This window comes from Falco punctatus (genome assembly GCF_963210335.1).
Source record: "Falco punctatus genome assembly, chromosome: 9".
NCBI classification, from domain to species: domain Eukaryota; kingdom Metazoa; phylum Chordata; class Aves; order Falconiformes; family Falconidae; genus Falco; species Falco punctatus.
The window spans coordinates 9,104,314-9,122,474 of NC_137589.1; the positions used below are offsets into that span (position 1 = coordinate 9,104,314).

The following is an 18,161-nucleotide window of genomic DNA, read 5'->3' on the forward strand; positions in this document are numbered from 1 at the left end:
TACGCAAGAACAGATACCAAGATTAATTATGAGTATTAACAGAATTGTCCAGGCAGCATACTGCCCAGTTAGGCATCAATTCCCACGCAAAAGCACAACTGCACTGTACTCATTCCCACATAGCATTTCAAAAGCAGCTGTTTATTTTGGTGTGTGTAAGTGAGAATCACCAGCAAAGGCAGATCACATTCGTCCCCCTCAGGGACACACCTCCTGCATGTTAGGCTGCGTTTGCACTTACTATGTGAGCCATGATGCTCAGCTTATGAAGAGAGGGTTGTCGGTTGAACAGGACTATGTCACCATCTATGAGATGTCGCTCCACGATATCACCAAACTTCAGCTCCTGGGCCATCTTTTCTCGGTTTCCATATTTCAAAAATCTTAATAGTAAGACGTAACAATGAAGTCAGAAGAAAAAGTCAGAAAGATGTAAAGACAACTGAAAATAAATTCTGTGTTTATAATGCAAGCTCTTCCATTAAACATTGGAGCATTTGTATTACAATAACAAGAAGACAACACTGGTGTGGATTGCATCATTTATAAAAATAAAGAATTTGTTTCAACGCTATCAGGCAGTATAGGGCGTTTTACTCATATATTATCACTTACTACCCATAACCTGACCGCAGATTAGCTCTCCCACGAAAACAGCCAGTACGTGCCCACAACTGCCTATTTTCATTTATGTCTGTACTATTCCCTCTACTTCAAATAAGAGAAATTTAGTCATTAAAAACCAAACCACATAGTTGCAGTCCACTATCATTAGTATGTACATTTAAATCTAACAGATTATCTAAAAAGAAATTGTACACTAAGCCTGAAGAGATCATGACAATTTTTTGTTACTGCCTTTTATAAAAGATTCTAAAAATAAACATTAATCCCTGTAGGCTTTCACACTGCAGTAAGAACAAGCTGATGGGGAGAAATAAGAAGCGAATCATTACAGATAAGCATGTTACCTTTTCATCTGCGTGTGCCTTTGCTGTATGAAGTTGGCTCCAGGATGAACATCAGGACCATTACAGACAAGTTTCCTCATAAAATTAATATTTGCTTTGTTCACCTGTTGCATAAAGACTTCAATAAGAAACAAACAAAACACTTTTCAGACCTCTTGTTTCTGTTGGTCGTTTCTGCATTTTCTAATTTTAGGCTCAACTGAAAATCCCCCTCAAAGCCTCCAGCTGCTGAAGGGAACAGGCAGGAGGAAATAGATCAGGAAAATGTAAGTCAATCTTAGAGCAGAATATTCAGAGTGAAATTAAATTAAAAGTCTGGGAAGTAAATTCAGGAATAAAAGTACCCAACCACTCCTTAGACAGATACACCAACAAACACACGAAGCTATATAAAGTTAAAAAAATACCAAGCAAAACTTCTCTCTCAACATGTCATTCCTTAAACCGTATGCCTTCACAGTATTCGCATGTATCTGACACCACAACCTTCATTTACCAGCAGCAACGCAACTGGCAAAGCATCACTGAATGACATTTTAAACATAAAGGAATACATTGACTTCCTTTTATAGTAAGACTATAAAGAATAACACTGAGGTCTGGTTTAAAAAAATTAAAAAAAAGTTTTGGTTCTATGCTACTTACCTTTTCAGGAAAGGTTAGTATTTTAGCGACATGAATAGGCACTGCTACTTCATCTATTCTTAAGTTAGGATCAGGTGAAATGACCGTTCTGCCAGAGAAATCCACTCGCTTTCCAGACAGATTGCCTCTAAACCGACCTAAAGTGAAAACTCTTCTATAAAAAAATTGTTTCAAAATGTTGCCTGTTAAGACAGCATATTAGAACATCTCTCAAGGTACCTCAATAAAGCGCAACACATAGTGGCGGAGAGATGCTTTGGAATAGCAAATATTTGTGGATTAATTAAAAAAAAAAAAAAAAAAAAGAGATCATTAAAAACAACTTTAGACAAACCTTGCTTTCCCTTAAGTCTCTGAACAAAACCTCTGGTCCATTTTTTAGGTGCCATGTTGAGAGGAATTCCGGAGAGCTCACTATTAATGTACAGGGCACACTGTAGTTGAAGAAAATCCCAGTCTTCCATAATCATCTGTGTCTTGGCTCCTGATATCCTATGCTAAACAAAACAGTAATCCAGGTAGGAAAATAGGTGTAACAACACTAAACTAGCAAAGAATTTTTCTGCTAGGAGTACAACTTTTCTTTCGAAACTAACGTTAAAAAGATTCATACACTGGAATGAAAAAGGCAAAACAACTTTACAACAGGATGCATAGTGCTATATAAGATACTAAGGCCACTCACAAGAGAGCCCAGCAAAAAACTTCCTTTGGCTATCATCAGCTTCAGACAAAAGCTCACAAAACTATGCATTTGTTTAAATTACATTTTTCCCATGCCACTTAAGCTAATGTAACTTCGCAGCCAGGAAAATTACCTGTAAACAATAATTTTTGGCAATTATGGGAGAGTCAGCACTCACTTGACTTTGTCTGCCTGACAAGACTAGTTTTGAAAAGCCTGAAAAGTATTAGTCTGGTAGAACTTTTCTAAATAAAATGATAAATTGTCACATTTACTTCTAGCCTCAATGCGATAACCACGCTAACTGAAACCTGGACAAAGATGCAGTAAAAACAGAGGAATTCTACACAGAAAAAACCCCAACCCAACAGGTATAACGTTTTCATTATAAGCGACCACTTAAGAAGTGCCATAGTCAGAGTGGGGAGAAGGAAGAAAAAAAACCCAAAGGGAATGGGAGGGAAAAAAAAAACCAACAAGAAAACCAGTTGAGCTTACAGACCAGAACTCAAAGGAAAAAACATTTCCCATAACCCACCAGCAGATCTTCAGCAGGTCCTGTACTGTAAGCTGCCAGTCAGCCAGCTCCATCCGAAGCAAGTTTCTCTATTTCGTTCAACAAAACGCCAAATGACACAGCAGCACAGTACAGTATTGCTTGCTAGATTGTAAGCAGTAAGACAAGTAAAAACACTTGCTATATTAAATTCTAGTGAAATCATTTCAAAGGCAACAGTCTCCGAGAGCCTGGCAGGACGACTCACCTTTTTTATTACATCATTAAGGAAAATTATCTCTGTCAGTTTCATTGTTAAGTCATCTTCATTGGTGCCAGACTTTAAGTCACTCACGACAGAGGGTCTGATACACAGTGGAGGCACCAAGAGTCGTCTGAGGATCAAATCTGAAGGTTTACCTGCTTCTGGGTTCATTAGAAGCAGAGGGATGTCTTCTGCTGGGATCCTTTTGAAGAGGTTCAATACTACCAAAGGATTCAAGTTTTCCTACAAAAGCCATTGGAGAATGAGAACAAGCCATCATGTAACAGTTTCAATGTGTCCCTCTTCCCTTTGTTTACTGATTATTCAAAAATAAAGTATTTTTAAAGGGTAAATAGAGAACTAATCATGGAAACAAAACTATGTTTGGGTTTGCTTAATCTTAACCAAAGCTTTTAGCATCTCAGATGTTAACTTCATATATATTTTCCTTCCTTTTTTCCCTTGTACATAAGCATTTACTTCTCATCATGTTACTCTCTCTTCTAAAGACTAAATACTGACAGTATTTCATAGTTATTTGACAAAGCAGCTCAATAAACCTCGGATCAAACTTACTGTATATTGTATTAACTTCATTAGTAAAAAAAAGTATTAACTACAGTACTTTCTAGATCATCTTTCAAAATTTCATTTCTCTCTTCTTAGCACAACTACTGCTGTAGTGTAAGAAACTCCAGATATTCACTATTTTTTCTGTTCAAATATGTACCCTGAGATCCTCCCAGCTTGCAAAGAGCAGAAGGAAACAAAACTGTGCACAAGGCAAAGCTGAATGAAACAAAAAGGTTAGGTAATTAAGCCTCCTCTCTTTCTCAGCATTGGGTTCTCCTGAAGAGAAAACCCACTTCTGTGTTTTGTAATCATCTCAGATTTACAGTAAAGCTACAAGTACATGGCGAGTTTATATGGGCCTCTATTTCTTCTCCCTTTTCTAGCTTATGGAAATATAACACACCAAGAACATCTCCTTTCTTTACAAACAGAGAGCTATGTATCAGAACATACCAATAAACTACATTTTTCATTTTAGTAGAGTTCGCATTATTGCAGTAAATACAAACATGCCTCAAGTGTCTTTTGGCACACTAAAATCTTGGACCACCACAAAGCTTAAGCTGCTCCAGTTAAAACCTCTGAGGAGTTTCCTTTCACACACAAAAATCAGCTGAAAATTCAAGCCTTAATAAAATTCACCTGAGCTCTTCCCAGTAAGGGTTCTACTTCTTTGTTATGTTCTATGGCAGTTTCAAAGGACTGGAGAAAAGTAGATACTACTGGATCTACGACTTTCTTATTGGTCTTGTACTTTTCATGTATTATTTTCAACAAACCACACTTCTTCACAGTTCCTGCAAGCAAATAAAGGTGGGTTGTTTTTTTTTAAACAATAACAAAAACATCAGGGAAAAAACCCAAACACCCCCTCCAACACTTGAGTAAGCTACAATTCCAAAAACTAGCTAAACCTTCAGCGAACAGAAGAATAAAATAAAACTTTACCAGCTTTATTAACCAGTTGCCTGAATTGACAAAACAAGAGAACAATCGGTTAACATCTCCCTGTACGTCTGCCTTGGTGTGCCTGGATCATGATGTGGCTTCTGAAGCTGAAAGCAGACGGTTTAAATTCACCCTCACCTCAATCACAGGCTAAGATATACCATGATTTATATACCATCCTTCTGTCTTCCAAAATAATTTTTCAAGTAAATTGTTAGAAATATCTGAGAAATACTTTCATATCATGCAGGTAGCATTATTCACAAAACTTCCACAGACTAGGAACAAGTGCTTTCCAAACTCAATTATTTTTATTGAAGTTTACTGACCTACCACTTAATTTTGTAAATGCCTTTTGTTTGTGCCTCCTGTATATGTGGCTCTAGTTATTCAGGCTGCTGACCATTACAACAAACAACCCACAATTTTCACGAGTTAAACCCAAAGTTTTAAGTTATGAATTTAACATCCCCTACGAATCTGTAACGCTGGAAGTCCTTTCACAGTAATATCACTTGTTCAGTGTACATGAAGGAAAAAAAAAAAAAGATTTTGAAAAAAGTTAAATCTTACGAACATATTCTGCCCTGAAGAACAAATTCCGTTGTAACCCAAGATGATCACAGCTCAAATACTTTCAAACTGCAGAGGATATCCTACTAGAGGATAACACGCACATCTAATCTTAAGATGTTTTAATACGATGAAAAATGAAGTTGACTCTAAATTACCAAGCCTATGAATGCTTCTATGTTAAAGCACACATCGCTGATAACAGCTCCTAATATGTTTAGAAAGGTCTTAAACAGATGGGTTTTTTGCCATTATTCAAGTATCAAATACTGCTTACCGCCATGAAGAAGCATCACATGAAACAAACCAAGCAACTAGGGCAATGTCTATATCCACATAAATGATATGTGAACAAGCACGTTCCTGGCATTAAGAATGCCACTCCCTGATTCTTAATGAAGGCCTGAGAATATACCCATCAGCTGTGGAACAAAGAAGCATATTCGAGATTTTGGTGCCAAGGTAGAAGACATCACAGCAGACAACTTTAACTGCTAATGTCAAGACTCACCATTAAAGGCACCACAATAAGGACAAGTGTTTTTCTTTCGGCACTTTTCAGACACCTTCTTTTTTAGCCCTCTCTTCTGAAGATATGTAAGGCCAGGCCGCTTCAGGTAATCCAAAAACTGTTTTTTTTCTTCCACTGACAGCATGATACGGCAACAGGTTTTGCAGATCATCTTAAATGTAAGCACACATAAACACAGCTGTTTAACAGGCACATTCAGAGATGTAACGTCTCCTACCAAAACTTCAGGTGTTCAGTAGAATGCAGATTTTTTAACTTAAATATGATTGTCTTGGTTGAAAGACTAATTCATATACTGTAACACACAGAAAAAAAGTACATGGAAAAAAGAAAAATACAGTCAACGAGGCAAGTCCTTCTCTAAGCTCTGCAGGATCTTAAAAACCCATACAAAGCAAACAAATTTACTGGGATGTCCTAAATGGCCAGTTATACGGCATACATTTAATTTGAATGACCATGGAAAAAATAATGGATTGAATTAATGACTCTGAGACTACAAAAAATAAATCAGATGTATTTACATCACTAAGAGTGGTATTTAATTTACAAAACACAAGATACATAAAGGTTAAATTTTTAATACTATGCTATCTTGATCTTCTCAATTACTCTTTCAAGCATCATCTTTCCTTTTTCTGCCAATAAATCATAATCATGTTTACCTGTAAGATGCCTATCACAGCTTTGAAGTATCCAACATGAAAACACGGTAGTTCTAAGTCAATGTACCCATAATGTCCTAAACAATCAGCCAGATTTTTCCCACAGGTTTCACAGGGGCAGTCTTTTTCACTGGTTCCCTTTGAGAGAAGGGGAAAACACACACAGAAAAAAAATTTTAGCTGTAATGCACCAAATTAGCAGAAAATATAACAGTTCCTAACTAGTCAGCTATCCCGACAGCAGACCCGCTCCTTTTCCCAGCATCAGAAGCATGTCAGTAGCATTACGCTCACTCCAAGGCTTAAAAAGAAAAATGTCTTTCATACATAGGCCCTGCTGATACCAGCGACATTAACTCATCCTGCTCTTGTAACTAATCTTACAGCCCCCTAACTGACAATATGGCATTTTATAGCCATGTGTCTCTGGGTATCCCAACAACCTGGCAGAAAGAAGTTATCTCCTGCCTCAAAAGAATACTTTCCTGAAGCCTCCAAAGGCACTAAGAAAGTAGTTGTGGCTGCAACTAACAGTCTACGCAATTCAAGCAGAGCCATTTGCACTTATTTTGGACAAGCACTACATTTCAGTTGTTCCAACTTATTTCTAACCTCACCAAGTAATTCCATAAAAACGATTTGGAAAAAAAAAAAAAAAAAAAAAAAAAAAGGTTCTCACCATGCGATGGTCAAGTACTCCATACTGCAGTGGAGAGTGATGGTTGTCCTGACTATACAAGTTTTTGCTAACCACTTGGATGTGAGCTTGCTGACGCATCTCTTCTGGGGATTTCATGCCAAAACAGATGTGGCTTCTAGGATGGGAAATTTCACGTGTGTCACACATGTGCACGTACTCACAGAGATGCAGAAATATGTTACTACGTGTCCAGGTGCAATGCAAAGGGAGTTAAATTCATCCACACTACCACTGAAGCAGATTGTTTTAGACAATTATTCAAAATAGCGCTGTTTTTCTGTGAATTGGTGGTTTCTACCCGAAGTTTACCGATGTTCTCAGGCAACCCTAGAGCTGCACAGCCACACGCCTGCCGAGCCAGGGGCCGAGCCAGGGCCCGAACCAGGCCCAGCCAGGCCGGGGCCAGCTCAGCCCACACCAGCGCCTTTAGAAAGGGGAAAAACGGTAACCGCAGCTCCCTCCGCCGCCCCCCCCCCCCCCCCGCCGCCGCACACCGAACTCCCTCCCAGGGCCGCCCGCAGCGGCTGCAGGCCGCGCCGGCACCCCGGCCGCTCCCCCAACACCGGGCAGCGGCCCCGAGGCCTCCCACCGCGCCCAGCGCCACACGGGCCGCCCCGCTCACATCTTCTTGGCCACATCTGTCTCCCTGAACTGCTCCTTCACCATGGCGGCGGCGGGGGGGGTAGGGGGGGGGATAGGTCGGGCAGCAGCAACCCCTCAGCGTGCGGCTCGGCGGCACCCAGCGGCGCAGAGCACCCTCCGCCCGCAGCGCCCCCTGCTGGCCCACGGCTAAACCCGCCTCTGAGGGAGGGCACCGCCCCTCACGGCCGCCTCCGGGACCCACGGGCGGAGCCACGCAGGACCGCGGGGCGGGAGGCAGAAGCAGCCCCTCACAGCGCCGGTACGTGGCAGGGGGGCCCGGCTGGCTGGGCCCGGTGCCGAGCCTGGCCGCCACGCCCGCCGCCGGGCCTATCAGGCACATATAGGCCGTCGCCTCCGCCGCCTCCTTCCGTGTCCGATTCTGGAGCGGACACCCCGGAGCGTGGCCCCGCCCCCGCACGAAGGACCCCGGCACCGCCTTATGATTGGCTGCGGGCGCGCGGCACTTCCTTTCCTCTCTCGCTGGCAAGGAGGCCGCCGCCGCGATGGTGAGTGCCGGCGCTGGGCAGCGGCAATCCGTTCTCTATCCGCCCCCCGCCGCCGCCATCTTGCCCCTGGCTGGCTCCTAGCCGGTCCGTCGGTCAGCCCCTGGCGGGACCTGAGGGCGGGCTTGGCATCCCGTTGCCAGCCGGGGCTCCCGCGGCTGGTCGGGGCCGGTTGGCAGCGAGCGGGGCCGGGTTGCGGGCCGGGGCCTGGCCCCCGCGGGCTGGCTGCGGCTGCTCGGTAAGAGCAGGCCTGCGCTTTGGTAGTAGCTTTACCCTGTATTTGTTTCCTTAAAGTGGTAATGGGCGCTGTGGATCATTTCCCTCTACTGGTTTCAAAGTTTTTTCCTGTTGGAAAGTCTTAAGGAATCGGTAACATATAGGGCTTTTGTAAAGTAAACATCCCCACAAAGGATATGGTAACATATAGGCCATGTAACACTGAAGAAACTGCTGTTGTATTATTGTGCTGCTTGGGCTTGTAATCTGTGTGTTTCAAGTAAAAGCTGCTTCAGCTATTCAAATGGTAGGAGTAAGTGTGGATGTTGCTGTGATATTTGGCAGCTGGGAATGAGTCTTATTTTTTGGATATACTCTTCAGAGCTGTTTTCATGTACTCTATATGTACTTCTTTTTAGAGTTGCTGAGCCCAGGGCCAGCCCGCTTGTTACGAGTTCCCTGTCAGGACTTGAGAGACTACTGACTGTTGCTGCACAGTGTGTTATTTATCCACTTGTTAAGGCTGGACTGTATGTGTAGCTATTGTTTTTTGTTACTTTGATTCTTTTCTTGCAGAACGAAACAGTGACCATCAGAACCAGGAAGTTCATGACAAACAGGCTTCTTCAGCGCAAGCAGATGGTAAAACAATACAGAAAATTGCCTTTAGTTTGTCTGTTGGTTTTGGGCTGCAGGTGGTTTTTTTAGGCGCTCTAAGGGGCCTGTAAAACCTCCAGAGATCCTGTTGTTGTAGGCTTAAACGTGTTGATGTATGCTGAAGTTAAAACTTGATGGTGAAGTACAGAGTTGGTTTGTCATTTGCAGTTGCACCAGGAGAGGTTTAGATTAGATATTAGGAAAAAATTCTTCACAGGAAGAGTGGTTAAGCACTGGAACTCAGTGACATGGTTTGGTGGGACTTTATGGTTGGACTCTACCTTAGAGGTTTCTTCCAATCAAAATCATTATCTCAAGTGGGAAACCTAGAATTTTGTATCAAATCAATACTACTTTTTACTGCCAAGGAAGGTTAGCGTATGTGTTAAGCTCATGGTGGGACTGTAGCACCTGGCTGTTGTGCTGGATACTGACTTTTTACTCAACTTGTAAAAATTTCCTTCTTAGGTGATTGATGTTCTTCATCCTGGGAAGGCCACAGTCCCCAAAACAGAAATCAGGGAAAAGCTGGCGAAAATGTACAAGACAACCCCTGATGTTATTTTCGTCTTTGGCTTCAGAACTCACTTTGGTGGTGGCAAGACAACAGGTTTTGGCATGATCTATGATTCCCTGGACTATGCAAAGAAAAATGAACCAAAGCACAGGCTTGCTAGGGTAGGTTGTTTTTCAGTAACTTGAGAACAATTAGGATGGATTTGAAGTGTTGTGACTTACATGTCTAAAAGCCAAAGTTTGTGACAGTGCTGTTGTACTCAAGAGTTCTGTAAGAGGTCTTAAAATAGCATTTTAGCTTCTGCATTTACAAAATAGGCTAAGTTTTTTATTGTATATTACAGGGGAACTGGGAAGGCAAAACTGATACTACCAGTGATACTTATCAGTAATAGATTATTAACCACTATTAAAGGTCTTGAAGAAGCATTAAGGGATGGGGCTGATGCATATGCTACTTCAGTGCCTAGATTTTGTGTTCATTAGTTAAATTGTCTCACTATTTAGCTAACATTTGAAATTTAAACAGTATTGGAAGAGTCCAGAAATAGTAGAGCTTAATTTCAGAGCTGTTATCAGTGAAACAATGTTAAATGCAACTGTTTCTTAATAGCATGGCTTGTATGAAAAGAAGAAGACTTCCAGGAAGCAGCGAAAGGAGCGTAAGAACAGAATGAAGAAAGTCAGGGGCACAGCCAAGGCAAATGTTGGTGCTGGCAAGAAGGTAAGATGAGAATATCTGTGAACTAGAGGGAGCATGTTGCCTTTGAAATGTTGATTAGAAAATCTTCAACAGAATAACATTGTTTTTCTTCCATTTCTTTCACCTGTTCTACTGGATAACAGAAGGTAATCTGTGTGGTGTTTTATAGCTTGTTATCAGCTCAGTAGCTTAGTTTGCTCCTTGCTGCTGCAATCATAGCTGATGTAATGTCAAACAATGCTGCTTAAGTGATCCTTGCCTACGTGCCACTAGGAACTGAGGTTAAACTTTAGTAAATCTAACAGTATTGCTCTAATCGCATAACTCGGTCTTGCAATATGCAAATTAAATCATCTTAACACCTGTTACTCAGATTGCCTAAATATCTAATGCTTACTCCCCCAAGCTGGTATAATTAATGGAATTAATTATAGAGTATGTTTAGTTAAGGACGTGTGGTGGTGTAGCCAGTCAGAACAGTGTGTAAGTAGAGGTAAGGTAGAATGCCTGCTTTATCCTGTGTTTAAGTGACTGATTCCCAAGATGGGCAGTTTTCCCTGGTGGGAGCTTCCTGTGCTGTGGCTGCAACCTGACACAAGCAGCTTGGAGGGAAGGCAGAGTTCATCATTATCATGAAAAAAAAAAACCAACCCCAACAACAAAAAAACCACTGAAACGGGGGAATAGCCTGGGTGTAGAGACAATCATCTTCCTTCGTAGCTTTTTGTCCTCTGAAAAATGCCAAGTAAGCTGTGCAGTTAAGTGGGGTTTTACAAGTGTTTTAGCAAGGGGGGAGAGGGTGATGGGTTTTGATGCTTAGCTCTGTAGTTGCTAAAGTGTGTTGACATCTTGAACTTTAGTAATCTTCACTTCTGCTTTTTTCTACTTTCTTGGAATTCTCCATCAGAAATGAAGTATCTAGCAGGTACTGAAAATAAGCATGGATGTGGTGACTGAATTATACATCACTGAAACATGTCCATCCTTTTAATCGAAGCACTGTACTGCCTTGCATACATGCACCTTTGCTTTCAACTTGCTTCTGCCCTGTAAGGGTCCAGATAACTACTTAATGAATTTTATTCTGTGTGACTTGGGATTAAAAAATTTGGCTAATGGCAAACAAAGACTTTTTGAAACTAGTGAAACAAGAAGGAATTCCAGTGAGAAGAAATCCAAGTAACTTGATGCCATTGATTTGAGGCATAGGTTCAGAACACTCCAGGTTCTCATTCAAAGTAGTACAGTGCAATTGCATGTGTAACTTGATCTTTGTGTGAAAGTAGTTGTGCATCTATGAAAACTAAGTCACATCACAGCTTAGTGCTTTTGAGGCGATGGCTGGAAATGACACATTTGTCAGCGTTAAACTGTACTTAAATATTGGCTTTAATATTCCAAGTTAAGCTACAAGTTACAGTGAAGTTAGAAATCTCTGTAAAATTAGATTCTGCAAACTTCCCAGATGAGAACTAATCTACCCGATAAGTTTTGGAGCCTTTTGCGTTCCTGCTTCAAGGCCGTGCTAAATGATGAAATCCTACAGTTGTTTACAGTGTAACAGTGCAAATAAGCATTTGGGTATAGTAGCAACATTGATGTACACCCCCTTGCCAGTGTCATGGGGAGTCATTCAGGTTGCACTGCTAACAGTAGAATGGATAAACTTCTTCCCTTGAAGACTTTGGCACTTGGAGGTAGCTGTTGTTGAGTGCTAATGTGGAATGGCTAAATGAATGTCACTTGAATCACTAAAGTTGTCTGGTTCATAGAAAGTCTTAAAGCATATATAACCACGTAGAAATTTAATATCAGGATCGTGTGTTGTGATAATTATGTAGCAGATGTGACTTCTGTATCAAGTGCTTACCAAACTGGCATGCAATCTCAGTAGTAGATGAACTGTGTTTCTGATTAGAGTTTTTTTAATGTCATCTTAAGTGGTCTTTTAATGTATAAGTATGCATGGGTTAGATATTAATTGTTTACCAGTTTTGTTAAATCTTTGTGTCCTTGCATTAAACTTTGACTAAAACCAACTTAATTTAGGTGCTTTCTGGAAAACTTGCTTAAGAGTTTTGTGCTGCATCACAGAAAAAAGCTTGTGGAATACACTGCGTCTGAAAGCTTTGTCTTGAAAAATGCATGTTTAAACGTAATGGTGTGGCATGTTTCATCATCCTTTATCCTGGCCATATGGAGGAATTTTTAACAGGAGTTCTGGCATGTGTTCTGGAGTCTACCTATATAAGCTATGAAAAGTGTTTCTCAGAAATGTGTAGGCACTTGCTTCTGAGACGTCTTCAGGCAAGTCTGTTGTTGTAAAAGCTATGTACAGTATAGCGGGAAAACTATTGAAATGGTGAATCATACTTGATTAGTTTTTCTTGAACTTTTAAGTCTGATATTGACTGTGCTACTGTCTTGACTGTTAGAAGTTTTCTTTAGTGTTTCCTTTCTCTTCTTCAGAATTCCCATTCTGTTCTTTGTGTACTTTGAAGAGAAGTATTTTAAAATAGTTTGTGGTGTTTAATATATTCTGTAGATCTGCTTTGCTGAGGTCACATAAAAGTTTGCAACAAGCAGATGTGGGTCTCCCTCACCTAGTGTTCGCATTTAGAGCAGTGACCCATATGCCCTAGGCTATTGAAATGCAAAAATAAAGAAACAACCACCCACCCAACCTTTTAACCTCACAAATGTGGTTGTGACAGCTTTTGACATGTGAGCCTTCCAAAGAGAAATGTGTTGTGTTGTTGTTTTTTTTAAAAACAAACCCTTGGTCACACAGAAGTGTGGATGGATAGGCACTTTAAGCCTTTGTAGGTAGCCTGTAGGTATAATTTGACATGCAGTTGCAATCTGAGTATTATTTAACCTCTAAACAGCTATTGTTAAGTCCCGTTTTGTGTTGGAGGGAATGTATAATGGAAGTCTTCAGCCTCTACATTACTAAAAACTCTGAGCGTTTCTTATGGCTTTCCACTGTGGTAATATGAAAAATAGACATACTGTGAGTGTCAGTGGAAAGCCTTACTCATCTTCTACAGCGGTAGCTGTTCTCTTACTAAATAATGTTTGTTTTTTCCCCAGTAAATGAACATACTTCAGATGGAAAATGGATAACAGGTATGACTTCAGAATGCTTTGTAAGGGTAGACGTCTAGAAGTCGTTACGATGATACAGGTCTAATGCTGATTTATGTAAATACCATGGTACCTGTGCTGATACAGAACCCAGTGCAAGAGTTCAAGACTAAGAAAGACCGAAATAGTTACAAATCACTACTGTGGTTACTACTGAGTCGATAATTTATGTGACTTCCACTTACATGAAATACCTGTTTAGCATAAAGACTGAAATAATAAATGAGGCAGCTTAGATTTAATGTTGCAGAAAGTGTTGATTATTTAGCCTTATTGTAAACAAGGCTTACGTTTTCCTACATTTTGTAAACTGAGAGGCTAGTACACCGTGTTTTTTATTGCCTTAAATAGATTGAAGTAGTGCAATTTCTATTTTTGAGGAGAAATTTCTGTTGTTTTCTTACAGATATTTATTTGCATTAAATTTCTTTGAAACAAACCTGATATTCTTTACGTTGTAACTGTTATAGACCTCTCTGGTTTTGTTAGATATGGTCTGAATGACTCGGTGTAAAGCAACTAAACAGTATGTCTGGGAGCTGATGTACTGAATATAATGTCTTAAAACGGAAAGCTGGCAGAGCAATTGTAGCACGTCAAGCTGTTAGGCAGGAAGACACTAATCTAGGCTCTCATTTGTTCCCATGACAGTACTATGAGGTTTTGAACCTTACATTCTAAGAAAGGCAGTGTGATTCACCTGGCTTATTTGGGGAATCAGGTTTTCAGGCTCTGTAAAGGTATGACTATAAAAATGGTTTTAATCAAGTGGCACTGATCTATCTTTTTCCTTCACAGACCATGTTATTCTAAGAAGAAATACAGAATTGCTCTGGAAAGAAGCTCCTCATCTGGCTTTAACATCAAATAAACTATGTCAGTAAAATGCTGGTTTACCCTTTAATTTTGATTCGAAAGCTACCATTTTGTAAAGTTTTGAGAAAATCAAGATTGGTGCACTGTTTGCACTGTATTAAAATCTTTACATAATTAAGCAATTCTTGTTCAGAGTATTAATTTGAGGCTAATTGGAGCTTTCTGCAGGTGGTAGTAGAAGTAATTTTGAAGCAGGCAGCATTAGTTAATGGAGGTAAGTGTGCTTGCATCACCTGGTGTTCAAATGGTGGTTTGGAAAGTAATCTTAAGATGTGCTTGTTTGCCTGTATTGTGTAGACCAGTACAATATAGCCAAAGGGTGAACAAAACATGTGGACAGGGGTATTCAGAGCTACATACTTCTACAGTTAAGATACCTGCTAATGAAGGAGTCGGGTATGACTTGTCTTTTGGTCCTGAGTGGTCCGGACAGGCTCTGGGTTCTGTCTCTAGACTGCAAACCATACAGCGCATGCCTAATTTTTCATCTGGTAGTGTTAAAGGAGTTATTTAAGATTGGATTAGTGGCTGGAAGAGGTATACGGTGTGCTAGAAATGTGGGCTTCTAGTGCAGGTATTTCAAGTGGTGAGCACAACAGAAGTTTTGTAGTTTAAATGGGACTGAAATGGATGGGGCGGTTCTAGCAGCTGTGCTGATGGAGGCTCTGACTGTATTACCCAAGTACCTTTGTACTGAGGCAGCATGTTGTAACTTGGGTAATTTTAGTGACTGGGGGGGAAAACCAACAACAGCATAGTTAAGAGCTGTTGAAGTGGTTGGAAAAGAGGATACTGTTGTCCTGATGACTTCCTTACAAGATCTGGTAAGTAATAAAGCACTTAATGCCTCTGTTAGTAACTTCTGTGTGAGTCTTGAACTGGTGGGCTTGCTGTTTGCATTCAGCAGCATCACACTTGGCTGTACAGTAGATTTTCTGTACGTCCCGCTGTGTGTTTCTGCTTTTATTGGGGTTAGTAACTGGGAATAGCAAGCAGCTGCCCTGCTGAAGGGATAGGTATTCCCATTTTTTTACAAAGGTAGGTGAACTGGTGATGTTGGGCTAAGGGGGTGAGTGAAACACGGTAACCGCTTCTAAAATAATAATTCTCATTCTGAAGTCCATTCTGAAGTCCTGTGCAAATTAAAAGGCTTTTTTACTTGGCAGACAGACCTTCAAAGACAAGTACCTACTTGATGTTCTCACCAAAGGTTGGAAGTGTGTTAAAGCCTGAAGTTTGCTAGAGGGATATTAAAAGGGCGATTTTTGTGTTTGGGTGATGTGCACTGAACTCCTTGAGATTGCAGGTATGTTTTGAGTAGGTGACAGTACAATTTCTGACAACAGAAAAGGTAGTAAGGGATACGGAGCAAAGGTGCAAGGCTTAAGAGTTAGAATGTAAACCTGTTTTAAAGGTAATACTTGCAATAAGCCCTTTCTGTGTATAATGTTCAACATGAAAGGAGAGAAGAGTCATGCTATTAAATGTAATTGAACAATCACTAGGGGGTGGTGTGAACACAGCGATAGAAATACAAGGGAGACTTGTATAGCAATTTTTCACAAAATAGGCTGCAAGGAAGCCAAATTACCTCTTTAGCAAGGGACAAACTCCTTTGAAATATGCATTAAAAATAGTTGGGTTGAGGATCTGAGGCTTTGAGTGATATTTTGGTTTCACTGGTGGTTTTTTGAATTGAATGGAAAACCATCTGTTTCAATGAAGACCGTACAGTTAGTGTTTTCCAAATGTTTACTGTTCTAAAGCTCCAGAGTGCTGGCATGAATTCTAGTTGCTCTTTTCAGAAGCCGCCTTACCTTAGCTTTAAGCAATCAAGAAAGGATCTATAAGTAAGCGGGGGCATAAAGGTGTTATCTGTCTTTCATAGTCTTGATGTTTTGACTTGATATAACAGAGTGCTGTTACAGGGGGCATGTACCTATTGAAGCAGAACTTGGCTCTTCAAGTTCTGGAGTACTGAAGGTTCCCTTCTTCAATTTTCTCATGTCTTAAATGCTGTTAATTACAGGGTCATTTATGAGGTACAGTAATTTTTTTGAAGCAGATGGATTGAAATAAGCTGTCTTATTTGGTGCTGTAATTTTGGTTTTGGTGCCCCATTTTGGTTTAAGATACACAGCAAAAAATTCCTGGTGACTCCCTGGAACAATCAACTCTCCTTGTTGCATGGTTAGGCTATAACCCCATGTCTGTAAGCTGTACTCTTGTCTTGCAATATGAGGAGTTAAACACCAAAAATAGGGAAGGGGACAAAATGATGTTGAAGTGCTCTAGAATTAACTGATCAAATAGGATTGCCCTATTTGAGTGTTGCCACTAGCCGGCATTGACGTGGCTGTCCTTTTCTCCTCTCGTTCCACGTGGAAAATGGCAAGCAACTGAATAGCTGTCACGTGAAATCTTGGTGCTTCAACAGTCTGGAGACAGGAGCAGCTCTTCATGTGAGTCCTCGTTCTGCTAATGTTTTGCCTTCATATGCCGCCGTCCAAGCGACGTGTAGCAGGTGTTCTGTAATTCAGAAGTTTAATGCACATGTCATGCTGTGAACACTAGGTTAATCCCCTTTCCTGTGGGAGGTAAAACAATTAAGTGGAAAGCATTGATGAACAGGAATTGTCACTACTTTCCCTACTGTGTGCTGAAGGTACCCTTTTATTTCCTGCTGGTCTTGACACATCCCATCATCTATAGGTAGCAGTTTCTGTCACTGTTGCCTGCTTTTAGACTTTGGCCTGGCCCTTGTATTTCAATATATCAAGTACTTTTATCTATGTGGTTACCAGTCAGGAGCCCAAATTAGTCTGAAGGATTTTTGGAGAACGAACTTCTAAATGAAACCATTGATGAGTAATCTCAAACTGACACACATGGGAGGACTTTCATTAACACTTCACCACTTTTAACGGCTTGGACTTGTGTGGTTTTCGTTTTTTTTCAACAAGGGCTATAATTAGCATGGAAAATCTTTAGGTTTCTTTTTTTGTAGGAAGGACTCGAAATTATATAGCTGGTCTAGCAAGTAATGAAGCCTTCCTGTGAAGTGCTTGAAAAGCTGTGCAGGAGCCTCAGGGCTTGACTTAATTGAAACTGGATCAAGTAGTCCATTCCTTGCTGAGGTTCCACCTCTGCAATCAGTGAGATATCTAAGGCACAGCCAGACGGTGGTGGCTTTTGTCTGAAGGAGATTGCAGTCTAGAAGGCAAGAGGAAAACTAAAGCAGATCAAAGAAAGATTGACCACAGCAGCAGAGTCTGTTTGAAGGAGCAGAGTTTAGTGTCTTGGCATCATAGGGGGGAGAAAAAAACCCAAACAAACCAAAAAACAAAACAAAACCAAACAAAAAATAGTCATAGAGATGAAAGATGGTAAAATTTGGCATCACCTGGGCAATGAGGTGGTTTCGTCTAGGAAGGAGCTTGCAACAGGCTTGAGAGGGAATGTTAAGGGGAAGAAACAAAGCTGATGGGGTCAGTGGCTTGAAGTGAGGCATGGTATGCTATGAGAAGGCTGCAGTACCAATAGGCAGAGGGATAAAAGGGGGATGTTGAGGGTTCATATTCATAGAAAATGTGTCATTGAAGGAATAGTCTGTTGGTCACTAGCAAATCTATTGGCAAGAGTCAGAAGAAATTAACTTGTATTACTCTGGTCAGTTCCTGTACAAAATTAATGTCAGTCTCTTACACAGAGGCAATGGAACATTGTCCTGTAGCAGCTGTTGATACTAGATTTGTACTGGAAGTTTGAAGTTGTGGTTGTTAGCGTGCCCTGCTCATGTGCTTCCATTAGAGTGAAGTGATATATTGAGCCTTTTTTGGATGGGTGTT

At 40.7% G+C, this 18,161-nt stretch overlaps 2 protein-coding genes and 1 long non-coding RNA gene across 10 annotated transcripts in view; 2 read left to right on the forward strand and 1 right to left on the reverse strand.

Moving 5' to 3' along the window:
- The window catches only part of POLR3A (RNA polymerase III subunit A), a 42,508-nt gene extending 34,539 nt beyond the window's left edge, over positions 1-7,969 (reverse strand). For 5 of the 6 annotated variants that reach the window (XM_080403212.1, XM_080403213.1, XM_080403211.1 and 2 more), the window contains exons 1-10: positions 7,676-7,969; positions 7,033-7,168; positions 6,354-6,491; positions 5,668-5,839; positions 4,278-4,432; positions 3,066-3,305; positions 1,951-2,113; positions 1,617-1,753; positions 972-1,075; positions 242-383 (exon numbers count right to left, since the gene is read on the reverse strand). In XM_080403212.1, coding sequence (XP_080259338.1) covers positions 242-383; positions 972-1,075; positions 1,617-1,753; positions 1,951-2,113; positions 3,066-3,305; positions 4,278-4,432; positions 5,668-5,839; positions 6,354-6,491; positions 7,033-7,168; positions 7,676-7,719 — 1,431 coding nt within the window. In that variant the 5' untranslated portion in view covers positions 7,720-7,969. Of the gene's footprint in view, positions 1-241; positions 384-971; positions 1,076-1,616; positions 1,754-1,950; positions 2,114-3,065; positions 3,306-4,277; positions 4,433-5,433; positions 5,579-5,667; positions 5,840-6,353; positions 6,492-7,032; positions 7,169-7,675 lie in introns of those variants that run through there. The other variant, XM_080403215.1, reaches the window with a different exon arrangement.
- Positions 1-18,161, forward strand: part of LOC308070017 — a 460,567-nt gene that overhangs the window by 11,067 nt on the left and 431,339 nt on the right. The gene's annotated exons all lie outside the window — the stretch shown is intronic.
- The window catches only part of RPS24 (ribosomal protein S24), a 208,395-nt gene continuing 198,342 nt past the window's right edge, over positions 8,109-18,161 (forward strand). The window contains exons 1-6 of one of the 3 annotated variants that reach the window (XM_080403243.1): positions 8,110-8,201; positions 8,991-9,056; positions 9,540-9,749; positions 10,201-10,311; positions 13,384-13,419; positions 14,236-14,431. In XM_080403243.1, coding sequence (XP_080259369.1) covers positions 8,199-8,201; positions 8,991-9,056; positions 9,540-9,749; positions 10,201-10,311; positions 13,384-13,386 — 393 coding nt within the window. In that variant the 5' untranslated portion in view covers positions 8,110-8,198 and the 3' untranslated portion in view covers positions 13,387-13,419; positions 14,236-14,431. Of the gene's footprint in view, positions 8,202-8,990; positions 9,057-9,539; positions 9,750-10,200; positions 10,312-11,197; positions 13,067-13,383; positions 13,420-14,235; positions 14,432-18,161 lie in introns of those variants that run through there. The other 2 variants (XM_080403242.1, XM_080403244.1) reach the window with 2 other exon arrangements.